The sequence below is a fragment of the Morone saxatilis genome, unplaced genomic scaffold, assembly GCF_004916995.1.
Source record: "Morone saxatilis isolate NCDOM2014 unplaced genomic scaffold, NCSU_SB_2.0 Contig5, whole genome shotgun sequence".
Taxonomy (NCBI): Eukaryota; Metazoa; Chordata; class Actinopteri; family Moronidae; genus Morone; species Morone saxatilis.
The window spans coordinates 12,420,303-12,448,037 of NW_023340095.1; the positions used below are offsets into that span (position 1 = coordinate 12,420,303).

The 27,735-nt window shown below is 40.0% G+C and overlaps 3 protein-coding genes across 3 annotated transcripts in view; 2 read left to right on the plus strand and 1 right to left on the minus strand.

The window, feature by feature from the left end:
- Positions 1-188: 188 nt before the first annotated feature.
- On the plus strand, positions 189-4,112 carry LOC118339004 (uncharacterized protein C7orf57 homolog). The gene is made up of 8 exons (XM_035676507.1): positions 189-254; positions 534-580; positions 718-870; positions 974-1,070; positions 1,397-1,517; positions 1,737-1,816; positions 3,320-3,417; positions 3,746-4,112. The coding sequence occupies exons 1-8, from the start codon at positions 244-246 to the stop codon at positions 3,748-3,750; spliced, it is 612 nt and encodes a 203-aa protein (XP_035532400.1). The 5' UTR covers positions 189-243; the 3' UTR covers positions 3,751-4,112.
- Positions 4,113-4,652: 540 nt separating this feature from the next.
- On the plus strand, positions 4,653-7,069 carry upp2 (uridine phosphorylase 2). Its single transcript, XM_035676093.1, has 7 exons — positions 4,653-4,863; positions 4,972-5,086; positions 5,185-5,343; positions 5,463-5,577; positions 5,677-5,886; positions 6,025-6,171; positions 6,360-7,069. Exons 1-7 carry the CDS (start codon positions 4,811-4,813, stop codon positions 6,500-6,502), a joined length of 942 nt encoding a protein of 313 aa, XP_035531986.1. The 5' UTR covers positions 4,653-4,810; the 3' UTR covers positions 6,503-7,069.
- A 282-nt stretch (positions 7,070-7,351) lies between these two features.
- LOC118338781 (coiled-coil domain-containing protein 148-like) overlaps positions 7,352-27,735 on the minus strand; it is a 23,746-nt gene continuing 3,362 nt past the window's right edge. Inside the window, exons 3-14 of the mRNA XM_035676094.1 lie at positions 26,457-26,560; positions 25,302-25,393; positions 25,058-25,209; positions 23,498-23,593; positions 23,153-23,334; positions 22,492-22,630; positions 18,886-19,092; positions 11,780-11,920; positions 10,253-10,371; positions 8,539-8,656; positions 8,208-8,342; positions 7,352-7,643 (exon numbers count right to left, since the gene is read on the minus strand). Coding sequence (XP_035531987.1) covers positions 7,500-7,643; positions 8,208-8,342; positions 8,539-8,656; positions 10,253-10,371; positions 11,780-11,920; positions 18,886-19,092; positions 22,492-22,630; positions 23,153-23,334; positions 23,498-23,593; positions 25,058-25,209; positions 25,302-25,393; positions 26,457-26,560 — 1,629 coding nt within the window. The 3' untranslated portion in view covers positions 7,352-7,499. The remainder of the gene's footprint in view (positions 7,644-8,207; positions 8,343-8,538; positions 8,657-10,252; positions 10,372-11,779; positions 11,921-18,885; positions 19,093-22,491; positions 22,631-23,152; positions 23,335-23,497; positions 23,594-25,057; positions 25,210-25,301; positions 25,394-26,456; positions 26,561-27,735) is intronic.

Below are 27,735 nucleotides of genomic sequence, written 5' to 3' on the forward strand. Positions count from 1 at the left end.
AACTTACTAACGTTAACTAACCAACGTTAACTAACCAACGTTAACTAACGAACAATGGCGTCGACTGGAGAAGAACCCCTAACCGTCCCGTATCGACCGTTAACTCCTCACATTCTGGAGCGGCAGTTGGACTCAAGCCAACCGTTTCCATGGCAACGCGGCGGCCACTACTTCCAAACAGAGTCAGTACTCAAACACACACACACACACACACACACAGCAGTTTGTTGCTCTGCTCCGAGAATGTATTCAGAGTAAGTAAAAGAAAAAAACTTCTTCATTCAAATACGAACATCTGTGTATATGTGCTGTGTTTTTTTTTTTTTTAACTTTCCCCCTCTTGTTTTTTCCCCCCCGTCCAACTGGTGCCGTGTTTGGATAAAATGAACCGCAGTCGGATAGCATTAGCGCTAACCAACGCTAACGTTAATGTAGCGTTAGCCTCTTGATGCTAATGACAAAAGCGCGCTCATACAAACTGTCGTCGAAGAGGCTGACAAGTGAAACTGGGTTTTTGTTTCCATTTCCGCTAGAGATTCCCCAGTTCTCACCAGTGACGATCTTCAGTCGACAAAATCTGGCAAGTACAAGTGTTTAGTGACTTTAGTTTAGTTTCTTCACGCTGCAGTGTGTGTATTAGGAGACTCGTCTCGTCTTTTCTTCACTGTGTGTGTGTGTGTGTGTGTGTGTGTTTTAACTTTACGTGTGTGAAAACAGGGGTCCAAGGAATAAATGGCCAGATCTCCCAGATCCCAGGACTGTCCCAAGCTATGAACCCTGTCCCTGATGAGAGGGCCCGGGGTCGCAGGGTCGGAGTCCTGGACAGTGATTCTGACTATGTCAAACTTGCAAAACAAGGAGGACATAGGGGTATAAACACCCTGCTGCCTTATATCTACACACATCCCTCTCGCTGGTTGATTTTTGCCTACATTTATTTGTATGCTGTTTTCTTTTCTTCCTTGTTCATCAGGACTTTTGTGGCACGAGAACACAATTACTTCCAACACTAACTCATACCAACCTCCAGACTGGTTCTGCACTGAGTCAGGTGACAACAGCGAACCAAGGTAACATTATTATCATGCAGACTTTATGACTTGTTGTCAGTTTATGGTTTAAAATACTTCCACCTCCAGTATTAACACTACTACTTGCTGTTAATACACTACTAATGTCAGTACTATACTGTAATAATGCTCCCACACTCACAGTATAACTGTTACAGCACTTGTAACAAACTTTTAAAGTGCTGTAAAGTAGAAGGAACAGTATGAACTGCAACAATAAGCCACCATAATGTCTATTTTTTACTGTTTAATCTTAATTATCCGTTCCAGCTGTCATTAAATGAAGGATACGTTCACATCCCTATTTTGTATTTTTTTTCCAACAGCCTAATTAACACTGACGAGAATAAAAACCCTGGAGCTTTTCAACAGCTAGAGCCTCCCTTTGGGAATGACAACATGTCGGCCTGGGAGAGGGATGATAGCAGCAGCAATGGCAAAGAGAAGGTAAACAGAGAAATACCAGAGTAATTCAGCCACCACAGTAACAAATGATTGATGATGGTATTCTGTTATGATCCTGTATTTTAAGACAAGGATTGTTAGTGATGTTGTAGTGTTACTAATTCATTTAGTTTACTTGAGCAGGCTATATTATATATCCTGGCTTTATTTACATTCACAAAACCACCACCACACACTGTGGCTTTGCTTTGTGTTCTGCAGGACAACAATGTTCATGACAGCCAGTTGGAGAAATTGCAGTCACCCACTCAATATTACCAGACCAGCAAATTCAAGAGAATGTAAGTTCATGCGGTCACAAGATGGTGCTGTTGTTCTGTATTATATTCAGTAGGAGCAGCTGCCACTTCTTATAACTCTCAGAAACACAATGGTAAAATAGAGTAGATTTATTATAGACCAAGGATCTTATTATGTCAGACCACATCAGTAATTTAGAGTGGAAGTAACTGAGTAAAATGAGTACATGGTTATTGGTCTTAAGTACAAAGCCGTTAGAAGAAGAAGAAGATATACTTTAATAATCCCAAACCAAGTCCCTCCACACTGAGCTCCTCCTAATCTAATCAGTAGTTGTCTACGTATAATTTAATTTACTATGGACACAAATGTTAAAAGCATGTACTTGGGTAATAAATACGAGGAATTGTTCTCCCTGTTCGTACTGGGCATTCAAAGATCCCTTTCCTTTGTGCTTTTAATGTTAGAGATGGAGGCAAAATCAACAGGGAAACACTGTCTGGGAAAACACTACAGTACTACATTCTGTACTAAAAAGACTGTAACCTTGAGAGAACCACTGGATTTGATTAACCAGACTGTTAAACCGGCACGTGACTGTTGTTTTAAGGGAGACCTGAAAAATTGTGAACCTATCCTTCAAGTGTTGTTTCCAAAAGTCGTGATCTTCAGGGTTTGCCTGGTCCATCGGCGTATTTCCAGAAGATGTCTGAGAAACATTTCAAAATGTGTGTTTATTAATAAATACATTGTAGACTATATGTCTCCATGTTGTGGCGGTGACTAAGCAGAATTGTTCACAGGTCCCACTGCACACATAGGTCCAACGAAATAGCACGCAGATCAATGGCTTTTAGACAAATCTGGACGTTCACCTGTTTGCTTTGGCTCACAGCTGGTCTGTGTGTGTCCTGTACCTTTTGGGAAATGTCAATGACTTCACAAACCCCCAGAAAAACTTCACATACAATGCTACAGAGACTGTCTGGATGATACCGAGGCTGTATGTCAACAAAGGCTCTTCTGCAAATGTTATTTAAGTCCTACAGTTATAATAGTTAAAACAAGCAGAAAGCAGTGATTTTCATTCATGCAGTGCGACGATCAGCTGTACAGTCTCGGTGCAGGATATTCACACTGAAACATGTGACTGACTGAGTGAAAATAATTAATTCAGATCTTTTTTTTGTTGCTTTATTTCAAGATAATGAGGCTAAATCTGAAAAAATTCAATAACTTGTTTTAATAAATAGTTTTGCAGAGTTGGTGGTTTGGTTTGTTAAGATTTAGAGGAAACTGTCAATTGTAAATAACAGCTGTTGACTTAGTTGGAAAAGTACTTCTGCTAATGTTTGTCTTGTTCTAAAATGTTGGAAGGGTCGGGTCCATATTTAATGTTTAACCTGCGTCAGCTGTAGGCTCTCTGGTCCAACTAATGACAAATCATTACATTATATCTGTAATTAAATCATCATCTGCTTTGATTTCCATTCAAAAAAAGCCTTCCCATCACATCTGACCTCGTGTCTTTGGTGTTCTCACAGAGTGTACGACAAGAAACCAGCTCCTGTCGACATGTCTAAGCTGTTGAGCTTTGGTTATGCAGAAGACGACAAACCAATAGCCAACCACGATTTGTCAAGTAAGTAGCACCGAGTTTCTGACAGGTTGATTTACTGTCTTCCAGCTCACCATAAATCATTCCCTTTCTTGCTTTTTCATCATGCTATCAAAATCCGCCTCGGTTATAATAAAACCAAATGGAGCCAAGCTGTTTAGCTTGTGTATTGATTTTATGTGACTCAATAAGTGGATATGGCACATAATGAAACGAGGGTCACAACATTTGAAATGATTTCAGCCATTAAGAATTCATAATGCCGCTCGGCAGTGAAATGTAGATTATTACTGAATTATGTGATAATGTTTTGGCGAATGACTCATGCTTGTATACTTTTCTGTCCCAACAGACTAGAAGACTGCCAGTGGAAAAGGATGCCCAAAGTTAAATGCTTCCAACAGGAATAGTTGCCATCCTCTCCTCTAACAACACTTTTTTTACCCTTTCATGCTGAGCCACATCAAATGTTTAACCTAGTTTCTATTGTTTTGTCACGTCAGATGTATTACTCAAGCGTGAAAGTGCTTAACTGAATTAAAGCTAGGACCTTTTTATTTATTTTGCCTGTTAGTGGTGCCTCATTACCTGTATTCCTTAAGTAAAGAAGGCACCCGTAAGCCTCGTGTTAAGTTTTTTGCAGTGTCTGTAACTCTGTTAAAGGCAGCTTTAAAGAATAAGAGTTTAATTATTCAAATAAAATAAAAATTTATTCAAAATGTTTCACAGTTGTTTTTACTTTGGCCTTACATAACAAATGTATATATATACTTGTTCTCACAGGCTGAGATTTGAATAATCTGCCACGTAATACTGACACATTACAGCAAATAATGGCCCATTTTCTGGGACAAATCAGAAACCTAATGCTGCTCTTAAAGCAAATGACACAATGCATAATATAATGTAGTTGATTTTTGATTGAGCCAGCAGCATTTCTGTTGGTTGTACATTAAGTTCTCTCTGCGTGTGTCATTGTTTTGACAATCCAGAGTGTTGCATGTCAATGTCAAAGGTTATCTCTGTGTCCTTTGGTGAAGCTGTATGTTATAACACAGCAGTTATTCACACACATCACAGTTCATGGGGTCTGTGAGGTTCAGTCATAACAAGAGCTTACGTCACAAAGAAGGCTTGAAGCTACACTGATGCTTCAGAAGTGGACCAATAATCATTTTCTTGTGATTGATCTCGCTCTGTTTGTTTGGCTGCTGGTGGATGTTTTTTGTGAGAGTGAGGACAAGTGCTACTCCTCTCTCTGGAACCAATCAGTGGCAAGGTCAGAGGTCAACACTATATCAGCTCTGCAGCCAGACACAACTCTTATTCAAAAACAGCTGCAACGAGTATTTGGAAGTTTTACAGCAGAGCAACTTTACTTTATTTTAGACTGAATTTCACAGCGTCTCCTGCAAGCATGGCACCAATTTTACTCAACTGTATGGGGAATGACCACAATGAGTATATCAAGTAAGTATCTGGGAACCTCAGCTAAGGTTTAAATTATTTTATTTACTTCTTATGATTCACTTGAACTATCTGCCCATTTATTAATGTGCTGTACTCTATTGCTCTCAGACAACATGTCCAAGTGAAAAATCCCTACTTGGACACCATGGAGGAGGATATTCTCTACCACTTCAGCTTGAGCACCAAGACTCACAACCTTCCAGAAATGTTCGGAGATATTAAGGTTGGTGAAATGCTAATAAAAATAAATTATAATTTGGGGTTTAGAATCTCAAAAGGTAGAAACCGAATTCACTGATCTTCTTCCTCTGTTTCCCATAGTTTGTGTGTGTTGGTGGCAGCGGGAATCGAATGAAGGCTTTTGCACAGTTCATCCACCAGGAGCTGGAACTGCCTGGAAACCCAGAGGAAATCAGAGATATCTGTGAGGGAACTGATCGCTACAGCATGTATAAAGTGGGACCAGTGCTCTCTATAAGTGTAAGTTTTACATCAGCAGTTAATTTTACACAACAATGACCTATTCTGTCCTAGTAGGCTTCAAATGCTGCATTACTTGTTTAATAATTTATTATTATTTTGAATTGTTTCCATCACAGCATGGAATGGGCGTCCCTTCCATTTCCATCATGCTGCACGAGCTCATAAAACTGCTGCACCATGCTCAGTGCCGTGATGTGGTCCTGTTTCGTCTTGGAACATCTGGTGGAGTTGGTAAGAACCATTGTTTAGTCTTGTTTTCCCTCAATCACTGGTCTATCCTGGCTAACAGGTCATGAATAGATTTACATTTCTGCCTGGTGTCGTCTCTAGGTCTGGCTCCGGGGACAGTGGTGATCACGAATAAGGCTGTGGACTACTCCTTCTGCCCCCAGTTTGAGCAGGTGGTTCTGGGTAAAGTCATCACCAGGAGCACTGAGCTGGACGAGGGAGTGGCCAATGAGCTTCTGCAGTGCTCCTCCGAGCTTCAGAACATTCCCACCGTGATCGGAAACACCATGTGCACCCATGACTTCTATGAAGGTATCAACATAATCTCACACCTAACGTTGTTTGTAAAATCATTTGTAATCCCGCTGAGGCATATGCTGTAGGTGAGATCTTCAAACAGGTCAAAACCATTGATCAGGCAGTGACAAATCCTGTGCTGTGTCTCTCTAGGTCAAGGCCGACTTGACGGAGCTCTCTGCTCCTTCTCTCATGAAGAAAAAGTGGAGTATCTGAGGAAGGCATACGAGGCTGGAGTGAGGAATATTGAAATGGAGTCCACCGTATTTGCCGCTATGTGCCGCGTCTGTGGCCTCAAAGGTATTGTTTTTTACAAAAAGTACAATCTTACAAGTAGAACTTCTATATCCTTTAATTAGCCTACGTCAATATTGGTCAATAAAGACATACGTTGTACAGAATAGATAGATGATGATGATTATGATTTGACCCAATGACGTCCAACCTACATTAGCATATATGACTAATAATCTCCTTTTTGTCTCCAGCGGCTGTGATCTGTGTTGCATTGCTGAACCGCTTTGAGGGAGACCAGATCACCTCCTCTCATGATGTTCTGGTGGAGTACCAGCAGAGACCTCAAGTCCTGGTGTCCCACTTTATCAAGAAACGCCTGGGACAAATTGTCTGAGACCCCTGCACTTCCCATCCCAACCCCAGCCTCTCAAATAGAGTGTAAATAGTTTTGACTGATATGTGGATATGTATACTGTATATACTGTACTTACCATGTTAATATGTGCATACAACACTTATTTAAAAAGTTAAGATTTGTATGATTTCTTTGATGAAGCTAATATAAGTACATTGCATCTATATATATATATATGTAAGTATGTGTTGTAGCCTTTAATATTTAATACTCTGGTACTTATGTAAAGTAACATTAATTCTCTAAAAAATTTGTTCTGTATGTTCATTTTAATATTCTATTTACACGTGTAACTTTGCCAAGAAAGTCAACATCTGGTAGTTTGTTTGTCAAAAAATGTGAAGGTGGATCTTTGAAAAATTAACAATTGATTACAGTATTTTGGTGGTGATCCAAGTCTGCAACCTATTAACACAGATATGACTCACAAAAATATATAACAGTTATAGAGACAGTTCCTAAATCTAAGGGGGTGTTTGTAGCATCAAGAAACCCACTTCACATTTGAATGATTGAAACAAAAACACTATAATACTGTAATTATTCGTTACTGATTTCTCTTGTGATACAAGAAGATGAATTGGACCTTAGACTGTATTTCACTGGTTACTAAATAACTAGGAACATTACATTTAGGAGTGTCATACAGTGTGTTCATGCTAATCCAAACCTTTTGAAAGTAACATAAGCAGGCATTTTTGGAGGTACATGTTTTTTATACTGTATGACACTGTGAGTTGTTGTAGAGTGTAAAACCTATAATAAAAGTAAAAAACAATTGCACTGTGTCACTTGGTGGTCACTACTTACTGTTTATCAGTTTGCTTTGTGAGTACAGCAGCTTTCATCCCAAACAACATGATCTGTCCAACTGTGAATGTGATTCTTACGCATGCAAAGTAAAATGTATTATTTACATTTAATATAATGCTCAACACCAGAACAAGGGATGGCCTGATCCCAAACCAGCCCCTGGTCAGAATTTGAGTATAGATTTTGTATCTCGTCTTGGGGGTTTAGGGGGCTTGATAACAGAGAGGACCTCTTTGGCATAATGAGTGTGGTGCAGACCAGCCTCCCGCAGGGCCTGCTCCACCCGCACTCTTGGATCAGACACAATCTGGAAAGAAAAAAACCCAGAATAAATAATACATTTCCAGCTGTTTCAGACAAGATCACACACTATGTTACCATTGTTTATTTATATGGTTTGCCCCAAATTCTATACTTGAAACAAGATTAATCACTAATCCTTCGCAGTTTTTTATTGTAGAAGATTTGCACAGTTTGACAATCGTTAGTCCTTGCCTGTGTTACACAATAACCATATTCTAACCTATTCTCTACATGGGTGACACAACCACACACAAAGACTCTAAAGTACACTGAGGGGCTGGGTGGCCTTGAGTTCAAGGCGGTGTATAAAGTTCTCTGCAACGAAGAGCAGCCATTCAGCTTGCATAATGTTCCTCTACTGCATGGCTCACTGGTCATTCTCATCCAAGATGAAAATAAACAAATTGTTGACAGCTCAAAATGATCAATATGTATGGAAAAGAGGGCTTTGCAGACACATAATAGTAGAGCATAGACAAGGAATTGACCAAATGACCATGCAGCCGCAGAGCTTTTGTAATCATACAAAGCTAAAGGTTATGTGAGGGTAAATGTTATCATGCCTCACCTGAGAGTCTGTGTACGTGTTAATACTGTAGAGAGGCCTTTGGAGCTCAAACTCCTCTACATTCAACTGTCGACTCCTCCAAGCCTCTGTATCTGCCATCATTCTCTCTGGGTCTGCCTCTGCCACCACCCCAACCTAAAAAGATAAATAGGAAAAAAAAACAAAAAACAACATTTAATATATTGATAACATATAATTGCATTCTTACGTACTGCCATAAGGTGGCAGTAATGCCTCAACTCAGATAAGCGTAAGGCTTCCCTTGAGGGTCATTTCAACTGACGGGGAAAATCAGAGTGGTTGAAAAGGTTAAGAGCAGATAATGATCCACCTGGTTTCTGAGAACTTCCAGACGATTCTGTCTGTCTTCTTCTTCTCTCTGCCGCTCAAGCTCCCGCGCCTCTCTCTCCTCCATTCGCAGCTGTAACATATTTGCCCGAAACTGCACCCTAGAGGAAGCACAGAGGGTATGGACATCAGACCCGAACAGCCCCTCTCCTCCTCTGCCACGACCACCATTAACTATCACTCCTGACACAGCAGGCCTCTGGGCTGTGGAGGGTTTTATGGAGCTCCTCTCCCATCATCTGTTTTTATCTCTATCTCAGCGCCCCCCCCATGAGTCAACACCATTATCTGTTACTAATGCCAGTCTCTGCAAGAGTCTGCAGAGAGATGCTGAGCAACTCACACCAAACAGAACAGGTTTGAAAAGTAGAATCCTCTATTTTTAATGAGTAATTAAACAGCTAAAAAGCACTGCCCTCTCAGCGCAAACAGCGAGTACTGACACACTGTGGAGTACCCTTCGACATTACTGTAGCAAGGTGAGAAGTTAAATGACTGGAGGGCATTTGACAAGATTTTCAGCTGCTGTTAAGTTGCGATTACTTCACGGCATAAAGTTGAGGAAATCTAGAGTCATCGAATACAAGCTTACTCCTTAATATCCACTTTTCCTCTTTTATTTTGCCTTACATAGCTCTACACTTTCAGGCATCGTCATATATATATTTGTGTATCAGCATCATGGCAACTATATGATGTTTACACTGAGTACTCAAAACCCAATGGTATGGAAATATTTTAGATGTCTTATTGATCATTTAATAATAATTTCCCCTGCACAAAATGTTTTTGTAATGGCGGCAAGTGCTGCTTGTTAATAAAGGCAAAATTCACCCTCAGATATATTATTTCTAATCATCAGTAGGGCTGTGTATTGGCAAGAATCTGGTGATACCATACGTATCACAATACACGGTTTATTCAATATATTGAACTGAACCCTCAGTTTACGTTTACAACACTGCTATCTAGCTGGGGTTTGAACACAAAAAAATGATCCAATGTTTTTGAGATTCAATACAATATCACAAAACAAAATATTGTGATACGATATTTTTCGGCATCAGTGATCCAAGATTTTGACACGGGTTGCTGTTAGTCACTCTTCCTTAGTCTGTCTCTCAGGAAAAGGGATATTAAGACAAGGGATATTCTAGCAATGTAGTACTGCACTTCTACAAAGCTTGGTGACAGACTGAAAGAAGGAATTTAAACAGCAAGGCTGAGATATCCTGACTTTTAGTCCCTGGTATGAGTAAACCTCCAAAACTGCTCGATCCTATACTTGGCAAAAGGTAACATCTTTTCATTAGACCCTCCATACCTTGTAATTGCCTACGTCTTTCAAACTCCAAGCTCAGATAACCTTGATAACATTGGCAGGGTTATTCTGTCTTTCTTCTTTTCAGACTACAGATGACTCTTGTTATGACTTGTAAATTGATTTTGACACAATCGGTGGAGTGCTGTGTTCATAATTGTAACATAGCTGTTCATCATAAGAGTAAAATGAGCGTGATATTATCGCAATAGAAAACATGAATGTGCATTAAAATATCTGTAATTGTAAGCAGCTGTAGGCCCATGAGTAAAAAGGTATGTGTTATGTTATAGTTGGTAATAGGGATGATGTATTCTCAGGGTTCTGGACTCTTTTTTGGCAACTCTTCCTGAAGGTCCCATGACACAACACTCACCTCTCTTTATCTCGCCTTGCCTGTTCTTCCATAACGCTTCTCAAATTAGCAAGTCTCTCTTGATCCCTCTGCTCTAGCACCTCCGCCCTCTTCTTCTGCTTTAAATAAAACTGCCTGACCTGAGGGAAAAACAACAATTTACAAAGAATAACGACAAAAAGTTAACAACAGCCTCAACAACAGTAGCCACACTCCCGCTAATTTGACTCCCACAGAACTCTTAGGATCGTCATGTCCTATTGATTGTGACAGAACAGGAATCAGATAAGTGTAAATACAGAGAATGAGATGATATTTCACTGTCTGGCAGACTATTGTGCTAAATTATATGGAATCCAATGCAGCCTAAATGCTCTCATTAATCAGAGAGTGTCTCAGGTTGCCCATGCTCTTCTAGCAGACCCCTGAGGAGAGAGTTAATTAAACACTCAGACACACACACTCAGATTCTGGTATTGTTGTACCTGAGAGGACAATAACTAAATTGAATGATCAGAATACCCAGATAATTGTAACAACGTATGCTTTCAGTTTAATTTCCATGTGTGCCCAGAATTAAATCCTTCTAACAGTGTAAGCACTGATGGTAAGCTACTTGTCATATCTCAAAAGCCTTATTGAATGGTAATTTTATTTTATACAAAGGTTCTCATGTCCCAAAATATAATATGTTGTTATTTACCTAAGGCAAGCAAGTAATTTGAAAGTGTACACAAGTTTGAGACAACTACATAGCAATTCCAGTGGTTCTATAAAACACCCTACAATCCGGTGCTCTTTCTGCAGGCATTCAGTCATATCTTGTTCTGTGAGAAGTCATTCATACACTCATTCGTACACACCAAAAGATTTTAGCGTGAGCTGACGTGCCGCATAGCATTTGATGCTTTTGAAAAGCACTTTCTTTTCTGTCAAATCATTGCTATTTGTTGCCTATTGCTTGAGATCCAGCTGAGCCAATGTGACTCTTTTTCACTTTTGAGGCAATTTTCTCAGCACCACCAACATCCATCTAAACCTAACCCATCTATGCCTGCTGTCCATTAAGATATACAGCAGATTATTCCTGCTGATGACAGCCCTGTGTTTTTGATTGACCAAGTTCTCTCTATTTTGAGCTGCCTGTGTGCATCTAAAGTGGGCTAGCGGCATGACAAAGTATATGAATTTATAGTGAATTATCTTTTTTTTTTCCATGTAGATAATACACTTGTATGCACAAGATAATAAGTTATGCACAACCCATATGTGTGAGCACAGGATAAAAAATACCATCTATCATCTAGAAAGAATATTCACTGTAATATTCCTATTTATGGAGATCTCTTAGATAATAATATTTTCAGTCAACTTTCTTTGATCACAGAAGTTGTATGCAACCTATTTCTCACTGGTAACACATAAGGAAGGAATTAAAATCATACACAAGCTTGCACACATTCATATGCAGATGTGGTGACCTTAAGCAAGTGTTGCAGGAACAAACTGACACATTCATTGTGATGGGTGTGTTGAGGACGTGTTTACTTTTTCTTTCTGCTGTGATCTGATGGCCATCTCCTTCTCCTGCTCCCTCTTTACCCTTGCCTCTTCCTCCGCTTGTTGTCTGGCAGCTATAACTGCCTCCAGCTTCGCCACCTCCTCCTGCTGGGCCCGCCACTGCCGCAGCTAAAGACACACATGCAAATACACACCAGGGAGAAACAAAAAGCAGGTTATTGGCCATCAACAGCTGTCTTGAAAGAATCACTCACAGGGAGACAACCAGCTGAGCTCCACCGGCATGGTTCCAAAGTGTGGCATGAACTTTAGAAGAGGTGTCAAAAATGCCTTTCACACTTTGCGTTAGATCACCTCAGGACCCATCAAATCATTGAATCATAAAGAAAATCCTCGTATTTGAGCTCTATTACAAACAGAATTCATTCTAGTGAGGAGAGTTGCCCTTATATAGCAATTCAGATGAGGTATTATACACAGTTCCAAGACAGTCAAGAATAAATCATTTTCCTCTAGATACCCATCCAACTTTTAAACCGTAAAGATTCTGAGTATTAACTTTTATTTTAAATGTATTACGCAAAAGATGTAGCTCCAAAATATCAGATTTCAATAGCATCAACTTGGTGACTATGGATTTTTCTCATTATCCAATTGAGTTTAAAGGGCTTTTATGACACAAAGAGCGTGCACTAACTTGTCTTAAAATATGGTAATCACCAAAGATGAAGATACAATGCTTGACAGAAATGTGACAAATTTTTCTCCTCTGAAATTCTGTTCATGTGTTTGAGAGAAAGCAATCCTCACACACCCAGCTAGACATTTAGAAACAGACGTCTAAACTTATCACACATACACACACACATTTGCTGGGGAGTGAGTGACAGGTTCGTTATGCAGCAGCCTCTCGGTGGCGTGCCGGGTATTAAAGTGTTGCATTCCGACCGGGCACACAGATTCACAGATCTATCAGAGGAGAGCTTAGGAATCCCTAAAGGAATGAACTGCAAATTAACATGGTCTCACACACATTAGCACCAGCAGTATCATCAAGTCAATCATAGTTGATGTCTGCCTGAGAAAAAGCAGCAGCTGCGTGTTTGAGAGAGGACTCAAAACAATCCAGTCTCTAATCCAGTTGCATTTCAGTGTTGAAGCTGGAGAGACACAACATGGATTCTTCTCATGTGAAAATTTAGGGCTCTATTTTCCTGAAACTGGGCTCAATATGCAATTTTCATGACCAGAAGAGCAATCCTGAGTACTGACAGAGAGTAGTGAGTGAGTAATGATGGTGCCAGCACTGTGTCAATATCCAAGCTGCTACATATATGCTATAGAAAAGTAGTCTTGCGCTGTCCATCTTTTCTGTTATGGAGTTCCTGCTGTTTTTAATATGTAATGTGAACCCACTGGTGTTGGCGCTTATTCCAATATTGCCTTGTGTAATATAATCTTGTGATTGTAAAAAGGAATTATTTCAGTGTTTCCTTGAGCAAAATACCAGACCTATACAAAACCTCAAAAGCACATTCAAGTTTCAGCATAGATGCCTGCTAAAAAATACCTAATTGGGTAGAGTATAAAAGAGGTTTTCCATACAGTTCATATGAAGGGTTTAAATACATTTTAAACTATCAATATTTCATGGTCTCCTGGAGCTATAACCTAAAAGTCCAGCTGGGGATTTTTTTGCAAATCATTCCCCATCTTTCTCTCCTTCTGTCCCTCTGAAAATAAAATTAAATAAGCTTTTTACAGAAAAACAAGTGCACATAATTAAACCATCCATCAAGCACGAGCCTGGCCCAGATAGGACACCTGCATCTTTGATGCTTGGGACCTTGAGAGATGGGGTGTGCAAACAACCTGATGGGTGGGCCTGTAAAGCATATTTTTGGGGACATACAAACTAACATGTGACAAATAACATGTCTTTGTTTTTTTTTCCATAGTCTCATAAATCAAAAAGTTAAAAGTTCGGTTTCAGTAGTCATCTAAGGTCACAGAACAATCTGAAATGTATCTTTATAGTTTAGATCCACTGTGAACACTGTAAGAGCCGCAGTGGATGAATGCATTTTGTATGTCTTTCTTGTTTAGGCAGAGATGAAAAGGCCTTTTAGGGGAGCACAAAGAGAATAAAATGTTCATTATGTACAGTCTACAGTAATTTGTCACTGGAATCTCATTTTCTGTGAATTCAAAGGGAAATGGGACACCATCCTTTTTCATGGCAGCACAAAAATGACTGCAGAGATGTCAGAATAACAAAAGAATGATAGGCCTTTTTATCTGTACACTGCAGCCTGCTCAAAGCCTTTGTTAATACAACTGTACAGTTATCGTGATGTCTTCTGTCAGGGGGCGTTGCAGCAGCCGTCAAATTTTCTATTGCAGGTCATTTAATGACAAACTTTCTATATATAACAGATGAGGGAAACAGATTACCTATGAACTCGTGCAAAACTGCAAAGCTTCGACCAGTGCTGTGAATTGGAGCAGCAAACTGGAGAGAGTGAGTGGTGTATTCAAAGGAACAGCACCACTCCTCCATATGTGGGACCAATCTACTGAGTGACATTAATGACACATGAGATGTACTGAATCTTTAAAGGGACAAGAACTAAAGTCCATTAAGAGATGAGAAAAAATGAAACTTGCTGAATACTATTTGTATTTTCCACAACTAGCACAATCAGAATTTTCCTGAAGGTCCATAACAAGTACATCACTTTGCGGTGGAGGAATTATACACATATGAGCAATTAACTCCTCAGAGAGTTGTCAGCCCAAACACTGTGTGGCCCACGCACTGTCTCAACTACTGAGACTCTGCTGTGTCCATTCAGCCACCAGAGGGATGAAGAGCTGTACTTTTTAGTCACTAACACTCAGTGACAGGGGATCTGCTAATACACAGCGCCTAGAGAATACAGGAAGGGCATACAGATCATCCGGGCATAAATTAATCTGTAACAGCGCTGTTTATATTAAAAAGTACTCTGGAGAGCATGAAATAAAAAATTAGCTGTTGCGCTGAAAGAAAACCTCCCGTCTTATGAAAAAGCTTCCTTGTTACGATTGTTGTGTCGCTTGTCTATTGGCCTGCTCATCCTTTTCCCACCTGAACATGTTACAACAATCTGTCATCCCTCCAGGGTTTATTTACTCATGTGAAAAACACAATCACTCATCAAAGATGCCTGGGAGGGAGATATAAGTGGGAGGCAAAACAAAAGCAAGGACAGAATGAAAGGCTGGGATGAACAGTAACACCAAGAACAATGCCAGCTAATTACAGCAGCCAGAACACTGCAGAACAAACAGCTGATGATTTTAGAAGAAGAGTCTGTTTTTCAGTGATAAATTGGAAGGAAATAAGCCATGGCTGACGCATACACACCTACTACTACTGTATATATACTGTATATCACATCTGCAGTTCCTTGGAAAGCTGAAAAACTGCTATGTGATCAGTAATGTCATATGTGTCCAGACACATGATTTCAGCCAGTCATCTCTACATGGCCAATCTGTGGTTCTCAAGAGGAGGGGAGAAGAGCTGAGGTCTGTGTGACAGCCCTGCCCTTTCCAAAACAGAGGGGTACACGGTAACTCTGAAATCAATTACCCTGGATTTCTTCCCACTACATGTCCCTCAGAAGAGAGCTGGCAGCACACAGCCGTGCTCCCTATAATGAGGTAAGGACCAGACAGGCACTGACCAAAAATCATCCAAAATATGCTCTCTTCTGAACCCTTGGAGGCAGAGACAAGATGAGATGGGGAGGGTGGTTATTTTCATTATCATAGCGAGACAGTATAGCATAAGTATCTTACTCTTTAAGCCGGCAATCACACATTAACTTCTTAATCTATTTTAAAAATGCTGTTAACATTGATAAAAGCTGTTATAAGAGATTAGTTCATTTACATCACAACTATTTATTTTAACTAACTATTTAAACTGTTTAGCCATTACTAACTATTTTATTTCAACGGTTTATTCATTACTTTTATTTAACTATATAACAGGTATTTCAACTGTTTACTCATTAACTACTTTAAGAAAAACTATTTCAACTTCTCTGCTCATTTGCTAAGATGTTTTCACAAACTCTCAGTTGCAACAAGTGGAATTAATGTGTTACAACCATTCACAGTATATAATTAACGGTATCTGAGTAACTGACTCAGCTAGGCAGCCTATTAGCACCAACATCACACCAATCCTATCCTTAACACAGATATGTTATAAAAATATTTTTTAATCAAATCACATATTTTTTTTGTTGAGTTGAGTTTAATTAGTTGAGCTTTCCACATAACCCCTGGCAACTGCACAAGTTCCCCCTGGGGTACAAGTACCCGTAGCCTGTACCATTATATGTACAACTCACTACACAGATAAGCAAAGTTACACAACTGAAAATTAATTCCTCTTAAATTATGGATCACAATGTTGACCAGGAGTCCTCCATAAAATATACATTTTCATAGCCTACAGGTAGCCCGCTAGCTGCATTGTGCAAGTCTTCAACTAGATCATATTACACTATACAGCCTACATAATAAAGCAGGAATAAAATTTAGAGTGTAGAAATGGAGTTGATCTCAAGAGGGGTGAGTGACTCACAGCAGAGTCAGGAGAGTTGCTTGGGTCAGAGGGAGCAGCTGCAGAAAACAAAGCGTTAAAGATGCAATGGGAGGAGAATCCATCTTGTTTCGCCGCTGTGTCGCTGTGCTGGGATGATAAAGGCAGTGGAAAGAAAGATTGGATGCAAACAGGCGTCCATCTGAGCCTCCACACAAACGCAAATATGTGCACATGCACTGCATAAACAAAAAACGTAGTGTGGAAAGGCCATTGGGAATGAAAATGGCTGTGATTTTATATTTCTTATTGCCTCAGAGACCTATAAAAACAAAACCCAATGAGTTTGCCATAGTCTATGTTCTACTGCAGGTTCACAAATAAAGTCAAAGGCCCCTGTAGTTTTCAAAAATACATTAAAAGGGAGTTTGCAGATACTGTCTTGAATATACAGCACATTTCATCATTTTAAAAATCTGTGATGGCTTTTTTCTTAACAAAACTCTATTACGCCAGGCATTGTAGTTGTATCTTAAGCTCCATTCTGACAGAAATGAATGGGAATTCATTAATGACCTTGAATTTGCTTCTTCACTTACAGTACACCAGTAGTAAATGAAAGAACACAGTGAAGGATAAAGAGAAAAAGAGTCCAATTAAATGAGGTAATAGCTGTATAATAAAAGCAACTCAGGAGAAAAACACAAGTACTGTCATGTATTATGTCAAAATCTGCAAGCTGTTGACTGTTGGAGTATATGACTCCCAGGAGTTAAAACAAACACAGAGAAAAACAGATTAAATTAGACTTTCACTGTGGCAAATACACTGGAGTTGATGTTTTTCACGGATACCTACGCCAATATGGAAATCATAGGCTATATTAATATTATTTTTTAAGACCAAATTGTTCTCTTTCAGTAAAATAAAAACCTCTGATGTTTATTTTACATCAACAAGTTTAACATATATACATTCCAAAGCAAGGCAACACAGCCACCCATGTATGTTTAGTAGAGTAATGCCACCTAAGATTGTACTCCTTGAGTACGGTACATTTCTCCTTCAAAATGAGGCAGGAAGAATTCATATTAAACTCCATGAAAAAATAATCAATTGTAAAACTCTTCCAAAACTGTCCAATCTTTGTTTTAGATTTAGAGAGAGATATTTTGGTGTCAGGCATGTAGTATACTGCAGTAAATCAGAGTGCTGTAGGTTCAATCTAAAGTGTTTATGTTTATAAGTTTGCACAGTTAGGTGCAGCTTGTGAAAAAAGAGATAAAGAGCCAGTTTTTATGGCACAATTTTATAAGCTTGCTAGAGAATTAAATGATAACACTAAAATCAAAGAATCTGGCCCATGGGCTGAGACAATGCCTGGAATGGGATATATTGCACCTGGCTCTCCTATCTTTGCAGAGACATGTTTATCCAAACCACAATTGAACATTTAAGTGTGACACAGATGTGGAAAATTAACTATTGCACATGGGAAGTGGTACAAGGAGTGGCCCACAAAGAGAGAGATTGTTATATATTGTTGCGTTTCCACAGTCCTAACATTGAGACCTGAGAAAAGATCCCAGCAGAAGGCTTGTTGGTTTGTTAGTTCACAATATACCCGGCTCGGCCTCCCCTGAATATTCTTCACATACAGTAGAATATGTGCATTTTCAAATTCCTTTCTTCTATCAAATCAAAGGATCTTGTTCTCCAAAGCAACAGTTAAAAAAATGAAACCAGCACGTTTCCCCTTGTTTAGTGATATGTTTTGTTTTTTGACAAAACTAGACTCAGTGGAGATGGCCCACACCAACCCTATCCCAGTACATCAGAGCGTCTTGTTATCTAATCAGCCACAGGACATAAGCAGCATTTTTTTTTTCTTTAACTGGCAGGCAAAGCAAATTCAATTTGTACAGCACTGCATCAACAACACATGGATTTGTTCACATGAGTAACTTGTTTGTTGTGTGAATGTGAACTAGCACCCCTCAGAGACAGCAACATCATGTTTGCAAGACCATCCTTATTAGCTTGTTTGCATTCACGGCCCATCCCAAGTGGCAGCTAAAGCGAGAGATGCTGTCAGGCAGCCTGGCGTAATATGCAGCCTCGTCAGCAGATATACTGTACACAAGAAGGCAAGTCAGACACCGCTGCCTGTCTGGTCCCTCACAACAGCTATCACATCTACATAGTTAGAGGAGGATACAGAAAAAAGCTTATCATGCTAAGTATTACTGGAAATGAGCTAAATTATGTTCACTCTACCAGTAGATGAGAGTGAGTGTGCTTTATAAATAAGAATGATAGAGAAGTAGACCACAGAAAGCTCATACTGGGTAAGCTGAAGAGCAATGAAAGAGTACAATATTAAAGTTATAGATCCATTTTCTGCAGGGATTAAAAATGGGCTGGAGGCACAGCACTGTTGCATAATTGCTAACATAAAAAGTGACGTCTCATAAAGTTGGAACTGATCCTGACACGAGACAGCTCCTGCTGTGAAGGTATACCAGACACTGACCTCCTCCCTGAGATGTGAGCAGATGTCCTGCTGGTGCTGGCGGCCTCTGTGGAGCTCCAGCTCCTCCTGGTGGGCATGCCTCGCCTCCTGCAGGGTGACCAGGGCTCGGGCCAGCAATTCTTCCTGGTCCCGCTGCCACTGCTGGGTCACCACTCTCAGCTGTGTCTGGGTGAAGCGCTGCCAGTCCCACGCGCGTTCATGCTCCATCTGGAAGAACAATAAGTATGGAGAAGGCATTGTTTGCACATGGTATGGGGTGACACAAAGGCATTACTCAGTGTCTTAATTGGTGTATTAGTTATCCTTATAAGAACTGAAAAAAAAAACAATATGAATATGAAGAACACAATGTGCATTGATGTATTATACACAGTGTTGTGCCAAATTGATGACAAAAAGACATCCCAAAACATCTCTATATGATATACTATCTTTAATAATGGCAGCAGGACCATAGGGAAAACTCTGTGTCAGATCTAACTCCGCTGGTGTATAAAATGGTCCCTGTCTCCTGGCTGTGAAATGTCCTGAAGGAAAACAGTTCCTTTCTGTGTGAGGGATGCCTGTAGCTATTCATCATTGTGTCAGCGCTCACAGAGGCTGCATCACTTGGCTGCTTCACTGGAACAGAGGGAATGATATTCATCTATGGGCTAATAGCGGCTAACTGACGGTGGGATGGCATTAGACGGCTGACTGGTTTTATTGAAAATGAGTGAGCTGACAGACCTGCCAACGGAACAGAAGTGCCAGAGGCAGTCAAGCAAATCCTGTTTATTAATGCACAACTTTAGAACTTGAGGAAGATCCACCCTTTGTTCTTCACTTTCTCTTGTCCTCTGCTTTACTACCCTTGCCTTTGTGTGTTGTCAGAGCAGAAACACAGTATGCGTGTGCATACATGCTTGCAATGTTTCACCGGCAACACATTACATACAGCATGTATGTGGAAGCATCCACCGCACTGTCTCTGCAGTGCACACTTAAAGTGGCACGACACTTAGTTTAACTGCTGCATCCACATTCCCTCTGCGGAGCTCTGTCTCCACCAGGATTGAGCCATACAAAAGAGAAAATAAAAATGGCCTCCCAGATATAGCCAGAATAGGTAAGAGATATGAAGTGTTTCCACTATTTCCATGGCACATTATGAGGGTATTACTATGAAATTCTGCTGGTACTCTGTTAGCCTCCCACTTGTTATGAGAGAACATCAAAGTCATAATAGACAATAAAGAGCCCCATCCAGCAGAGGGAGATGTCCACTCTAAGCTAGCTGGAGTATCACCATCTGATGGTGGTGAAACTGAGAGACTGGTTCTACTTTAAGTCAGCAAAAGGAAGACAGAAAAAATGTCCACATACTTCTACTGTACATACAGCATAAAGTGGCACTTTGCTGAGACAGTGATATGTAATTGGGTTGTAATTGCAGGTCATGGTGAGAGAAACTGTTATAAATTATTTTGACCAAATATTTTGGTAAAGTGAGTAAATGTCACCAATGTAATTCCCTAAACCTTCTCCTTCTGCTCTACTTACTTCGGAATATTTCTCTTCAAAATCAAATGGAGAAACTGAAATGACAAACAAGTAGAAATATTTTGACGAAGCATGGTGTGAAGATTCTTTTAAAAAAAGGTTCTCTCTCAAATAATTCTTCGCAAAGATCCCAAAATGGGAAAAAATGTCAAAACAGTGCATACTGCGAGCAACTGAAGAGAGCTGATTTATCATTGTTACACTGCACAAACCCTTTAACTGTGGTAATATGCCACACCTGCTATCTAGTTATAAAAGATATCTTGCATTAGAATTTAAATTAAAGACTGACAAAACCAACAGAAAATTATGCAATCATTGTGAAATGATTGGTCACAGATGGAACTAAAAAGGCAGGTGAGCAAAATATTAAGGCTCAACCAGGAACAGCCAACAAAATCCATAGAGACGATTCTGTAATTAAAGTACTGACTATAGAATTTCCAATCGAACCATATGTCTGCAACAGCAATGGGAGTTACTTTTTCACACAACAAATATAAGGGAAATATCTACCCATAGCAGACTGCGGCCAAACAGTTGGGCTTCTTTTTTTCCCCACTTTATTTCTAATGAAGCCAAAACTTCACAGGTGCAGAGCTCGCTTCAACTAGGGGACCATCCTTTGAGCTTGCTGGATACCAATCAATGCCATACTTGTTCACTTAATTTAGATTTCAGATATAGAAAATGCCACAAAAAAAGTCTATAAAATCTTGATTTTATACACTGATATCAGAATAGCATTTATGCACTTAATCAGTGAGGTTTCAGCAACTCAATTTGTAGTTCACACTGATTATCTACTGCATGCAAGGCAGCTTGATTATGACTAATAGCTGAATTAGGTGGAGTCAGCACTACATCAATTCTTGGTCTGTTTCTGAGCAGGTGAAAAGTGTGGAGAAAAATTGTTGAGGAACACATCTCTCCCACTCCCTCTCACACTCCCCACCCCCCCCAAGGCTGAACGATCACAGCTCTAAATGCAGCACCCAGCTGGAACTGATATGAGGACAGGTCTCTGGGTGCGGGTGAGGGAACAGAGCGGGGCTGGCGGTTGTCATGGCAATGGTGGGCGGTGGCGTGAGCAAGTCGTCCACAGTGGGTGACATGGCACATCCTGCAGTGTGCTGAGCGGATCATTGTCCAGGCTTATCTGTGTGTCTGTCCACTCAGCTCAGGCTACTGAGCAACATTGATCAGGGAGCCGGGGACTCACACTGCAGGGATGCTTCAGATTGGTGAAGGGAGTTACATTTTTAGATAGGCGTGTGTGTGTAAGTGCACTAATATACAGTATGTCCGTGTGTGTGTGTGTCCATTAGGGTATGTACATTGTGTGCAGTACAGTCATGGAGAAACATTAAAAGGTCAGTGGGCAGTTGTGTTCTTGAGCAAGGCACATAATCTCCAATTGCTCAGTGGTCAGCAGATCAGACTGTGGTTGTACTAGGCAGCTTCAAGGTGTAATGATACCTTATACTGTACGTAATGGTACAGTATAAGTGTGAACAGGATTCTCCTGAAAAATAGAACCTTACTCTCAGGGAGACGTCCCTGGATAAAGAAATATTTTCATTTTCAATTCATCTTCCCAATACTATAAAATGTCAGAAAGTAGTGAAAAATGTTCCAGAGTCTAAGGTAATGTCTAATATGTCTTCTTCTATCTTTTTGTTTAAGCATCAATTCAATACTCAAACATACTCTGTTTACTATCGTATGAGAAAACCAAAAGCAGGAAATCTTTCAGTTATTTGAGAGCGTCAAACTAATTTTTGTCCCTTTTGCTTGAAATATAACGTACAAATATTTGATAATCAAAATTGTTGCTAATGAATAAACATTTAAGTGTATCAGTAACTATCAGGATTTGTACTGTAAACCACATTGTATGTACATTGTTCCAGGCCATGAATGACCAGTGTGTGCATGCCTGTGTGTTTACAGTACATACATTGCATGTATTTGATTTCTTCATTTGACAAACTTAGTTAATTTCCTTAATAATCAACCAAAACAGTTTTCTTTTTCTTCAACATATCTTGCCAAAGTACTGACCAGCTCTTGTCTAGTTTTCTTAGGGAAGAGTCTTTGTAGCATGTCCATGTAGAGTGCTCTATGGTTGGGTATGTCATGCGTGTACTGAGACAAAGCGAACTGGAAGCGTTGGTGGTCATCTGCACACCAGCCACAGAATCTGAAACAGAATCCAACACAGGAAATATAATAAAAAAATATATACAAATAGATAATATTATGACACTATGATCCCCTACCTTCATTTTACACCATTTTATTTCCACAGGGGATAAAGGATCAATTGCATACTACTCATAGGAGCTAACAGTGCTATATAGTAACCATATGGAATTAAAGCCATCATGTGACTTTGAGACATTGATATAATCAACCTCCTGGTGAGAAACACTTGCCATGTTCAACAGCTTGCTTCTTGGGAGTGAAGTGACTGTGCCTCTATATGCTGTTGATGTCCTGCTGAGCTTTTAATCTTTCATTTAGATCTGCCAGCATACATTGGAGTTCTACATATACATGGATTTATCAAAACGGCTAGCTGAAAATCATTAAAAGCCTACTTCTATCAATACTGAGGAAGATATTGAAGATCTTGCCTTAATACACTTATAACATATTAGCTGTACAAATCACCACAGTTTTAGTCAATTCAAAGCTGAATTTAAGTTGTCATCAGGCCTACCTGTCAGCTCTTTGCAGCTGTTCTTGCAGACTCTGCACCCTCTTCTGGTACCTTTCTGACAGGGAGTGGAAGGCCTGGATCAGGGAGTCCTTCAGCTCTGGATAAGGGCAGTCTGAATCCAAAACCTCCTCTGGAATGGTTTCTACGTTCACCAGATCATTTGAAGTACTAGTAATATATTCCTGTGGAGGACAATATGATCATCTTTGAGATATGTAATAAAATATTCAGACATTTGCTTAAGTGATAGACTGTAGTGATTACTTCTTAAACTATAATAAAGATTGGAAATTGGTGTCTTGCTGAAACAGAAGGAAGATACAAAACCAGCAGAGAGAAACTTACCTCGAGGCTAAGGCCAATGATCTCCTCATCCAAGGCCAGGTACTCTGCATGAAGTTTAGCATTTATGTCATCTTGCTGGACTTTAACAAAGTTGATCTGGTAATTTAAGGATAAAACCATAAACAATAGTTATATAATAAAATACAGGCTTAGAAAACAAACATGGCTGTCAGACAGGTTGAAATCAAATGGAAAAGTATGAATTGCCACCTTACTATCAAATGTATTATATTGTTTTGGGAAATAAGAGTTTCACGTCTTGCTCTGACTGTCCAGGAATTCCTCTGATATCCATAAGAAAGATTTTTCTTACAGCTAAAATATTACAGCTACAAATTTCCGTCTGTAGGGATACAAAGAGCAGACTATCGGCTGTAACCCTTTCTTCCTTCTAGTAATGTCTGCTCATATCAACAGTAATGGTTGAACTCAGGCTCCCCCTCTTCTCTCAGACGCCTAGATTCAAAAACATTTATCACTAGAGTGATTCAGTGATAGCAAGTAATCAGTAACTGCTTATTTTCTGAGATGTTAGATAGCATAAGGAAAACAGCTGATTAGAAATTGAGATAAGGCTTATCAAATAATTAGGTATGTTTCTGTTTCAGAAAAGGAACAGGCTCTTTCAATTCTTAAGTGACATTCCCACAATGCCATCGCACCCGTTATCCACATAAGCAACATTTGATGGATGGATGGGTGGATGAATGGTGTATAGGTCATTGTTTCTGAAAATGATCTCTTATACTATGTGTTAGTACATAGCACCCAAAAAGGATCTCTCTTTGAATTTGTTGTGAGTCACAGAGTGAAGTAATGTGGTGAAAAAAGGACAAACTGACAAAAGTTATGAAAAAAACAAAAAGACAAAAAGGGGGAGGTTGTCCTATTGTGCCCATGCAATCAGGTGGTTAGGGGCTGTGGGCCAGCAAGAGTAGAGGGGGTCATGGGAAAGAAACAAGCATGAGTGGGCCACACAGAGGAGACAAAATGGCTGGCAGACAGTTCATTCCGGGTATGGTCTGTCTTTAAAGACCCCTGCTTACTCCTTAATCTCGCCATTCATCTCTAGAGCTTCCAAAAAGCCTCTGAGAGTCAAAGGCAGAATTGGTGACTTAGGGGCTGTGGATATCTAACAAACAAGAGATTCATGGACAGTGAATGCGACGCTGTGTGCAAGCTGAGATCATTGTGTGAACAAGCAGGAGAGTTTAAACTTTTGTTGGATGTGCAGGACAAACTGACTGGGTTTGGTACCTGCAGAGAGTGCAGACAGCCAAGATTCATTGTTGAAGGCTTTGAGTATACTGACAGGATAAAATACTCCCAATGGTTCACTAACAGCCCAGTACATAAGTTGTAAGAGCAAGGATTCTCAAAAGCTGAACCATTTTATTTTTGAACCAGGCGCAGTAAAAGACTATATCAATTTATTTTTCTGAGATAGATTTAAACATCTTGCCATTCTGCTAGCTTTCTACAAATTCAGCTCTGTTAAAGCTAACTGTGGTCATAACTGTTGACATTCAGACAGGTCTTTATTTCATAGCACACAGATACCTGTTGTATTACTTGTTCCCAGTGTGATCGGGGGGCAGTGAGGTGCTGATGTTTTAGTTCACCCAGTCTGAAGCACAGGTCATCCTTGAGCTGATGAACAGGCTCCACAGTGGCTACCCTGAATGCCTCACGCTCCCTCTTTAGGTCCAGCCCTAAACCCCAACATAGACATACAAGGACACATATTAGTAGACCGAAAGAGTTACAGTTACTAATACCATTTAACCATAATCTGAGAGTTTACCATAATCTGTGAGTGTGAAGATGGCAGTGTCTGTTCCACCATTTGGCCTGATCTGCTCTAAAAAGTCATGGATGTCGTTCTCAGCCCTCTCCCTGTTTCGTGAGAGAGAGAGAGATAGAGCCTTGTTAAATATATATATTAATCTCGCTAACAATTAACATAAACAGAACTGAACAACCAAAGACTCTAGACAGGGCTGTTTATGTTTTTCCTGCATTTCGCAGCCACCATAGTTTCTCCTCTGTGCTTGGAAGGAGAGGGTGAAGTGAGGGAGTTAACTTCACCACCAAATGCCACTAAATCCTACACACATGGTCCTTTGAATAAATGTACTTTCCGCCACTGCACACTACTGATAGATTTTTAGATTGGAGGCAGGGGTGTGGGATGGAGACCAGGTCTATCCTTCCATGTATTGCACACACACTATCTCAGACGGGTGGGACATAATGTATCATACTAACAAGCCTACAGCAGGTATTACAGTAATTGTTTTCTTCTTACTAACTGGTACAGGGGTCGACATGATTGTGAATAAAGGAAGACGAGTAACCATAGTGATATACATGCCTGTTTTCCCTTTTGACAAGTTGGCTTTTGAATCCGAAGGTAATTTAACCAGATATATGTATAGAGAGTTGCAAGCGGTGGCACATCTTTATGACTAGGCTCATTACTGAGGCTCACACTTGTGTACATCATTAACCTTGGGTGGCTCAGACACAGTCATTATGCAGCCAAACAAGCTGCACCCCAGAGCTAGTGCTGCCCTTCTCACTTCACAAGGCATGACACCGCTGGGGCCCCAGTTCCTACACTTCTGCCTGAGCACGCAGAGCGAGAGTGTTCCTCCATTCAGTATACCCCTCTGTCCCCACACTGCTCTAACCCCCCTACTTCTCTCTGTTTCTCACCCTTTAACTCAATATCATCACTGCAAGAAAATCAGCTTAAATCTTCCTTCTCTTCTTGTTTTCTCCCTGATTCATTTTTCTCATTGGGCTTACTTACCCCCCTGCCCCTCTTTACACCCTTTTTTTTCCATCCAGGTTCCTGTCTGGGCTCAATGGGGCTTAAGTGGAATGGTTGCGTGGTGTAATAGCAGATTCAGAAAGCTGCAGCAGATAATGACAGGGAGTAATAGGGGGCTCTTACTCAGCCTTTTGCAGCCTGGGGCACTCTCTGCTCCACACCTGCCTGTGCTGCCGTAGTATGGAGCTCTCCTTGGTTGCCTTGGCTGCACAGCGAGTCTTTTGAACCTATAAGACAAGGTTTTTTGCACAGCAGGAATAAACAGTTTCCCTGGAACTGGAATAAGTGCGAAAAAAAAACAAACCACTGCAGTGTTTGCTTTTAAATACACTTTAGCCATGACATTTATTTGCTCTCACAAATAATTAACTTCATCTTGACAAACCTGAATCTGGAGTGCTTTAATGCATCAATTATCTGGACCATTTTATAACATCGGAAAAGCATAATCACTATAAAGTGAATAAATCATGAGGTTGCAAGAATGGTGAAACAGAAAGTAATTGTTGTATCCTATAGCTAAGAATAAGTTTTTCTCTCCGCCTCTGCACATGAGGGATGTTTCTATGCAGGCATTTGCTTCCGTCTTTATTAGCACTGTGTCTGTGAGAGTCTCATAAACTGAGGTAATTCAACTGAAACTGTATCACTGTTAAAGCATGAAAGCAAAATAAACAGCAGCAAATTAAAATAATCAAGTAGAAACATGCATGACACGCATGAGGCATGTTATTAGGAGACGAGGGGAGGTAGAAGTCTTAATCTACTCTCATTTGTTTTCCTTTTTCATCATGAAGGAACAAGGCCCTCGTTCAGAGCACTCTCAGTGCAGCGATTCATTGTCTTCTATCAGTGTTTTCATCCACACGCCACTGGCTCAGATAATTGTACAAAGGGAAATCTCACATAACTAATACATGAGTACCATCTATTTCATATTAATAGTAAATTTAAAAGGAGTTAGGCTGTTGATTTATGTTTTGACTGTCCATCTATGCATCAAGTGGCTGCTGCTGTTGTAGCAAAAGAAGTGTGAATATATTGCGCTGGACATTTACCCTCTGGGTGACGTCAATTTTATAGTTATTGGAATCAACAGCGTTCAATCTGAAACCAGTGCTGCTCTAAAGGAAAAAGGCCAAATGAACGGCATCCCATGCCCCTTCCAGGCATTGAATCGTACGTGATCTTAATTTGCATTGGCTATCTAATAACTTGGCTAAATTACAAAAACTGTGCCTGGAGCTGAACTTACATCCAGCCAAATAAAACCATTAATTCCCTCCTTATCAATATTATATTAACTATTAAAACACAGAGTGTCCTGTCAGATTTCCATTCACACTGTATTAAGAAAAGACTTTTGCACCATTTAAGTTATTATTTGTATCAAACTGATTTG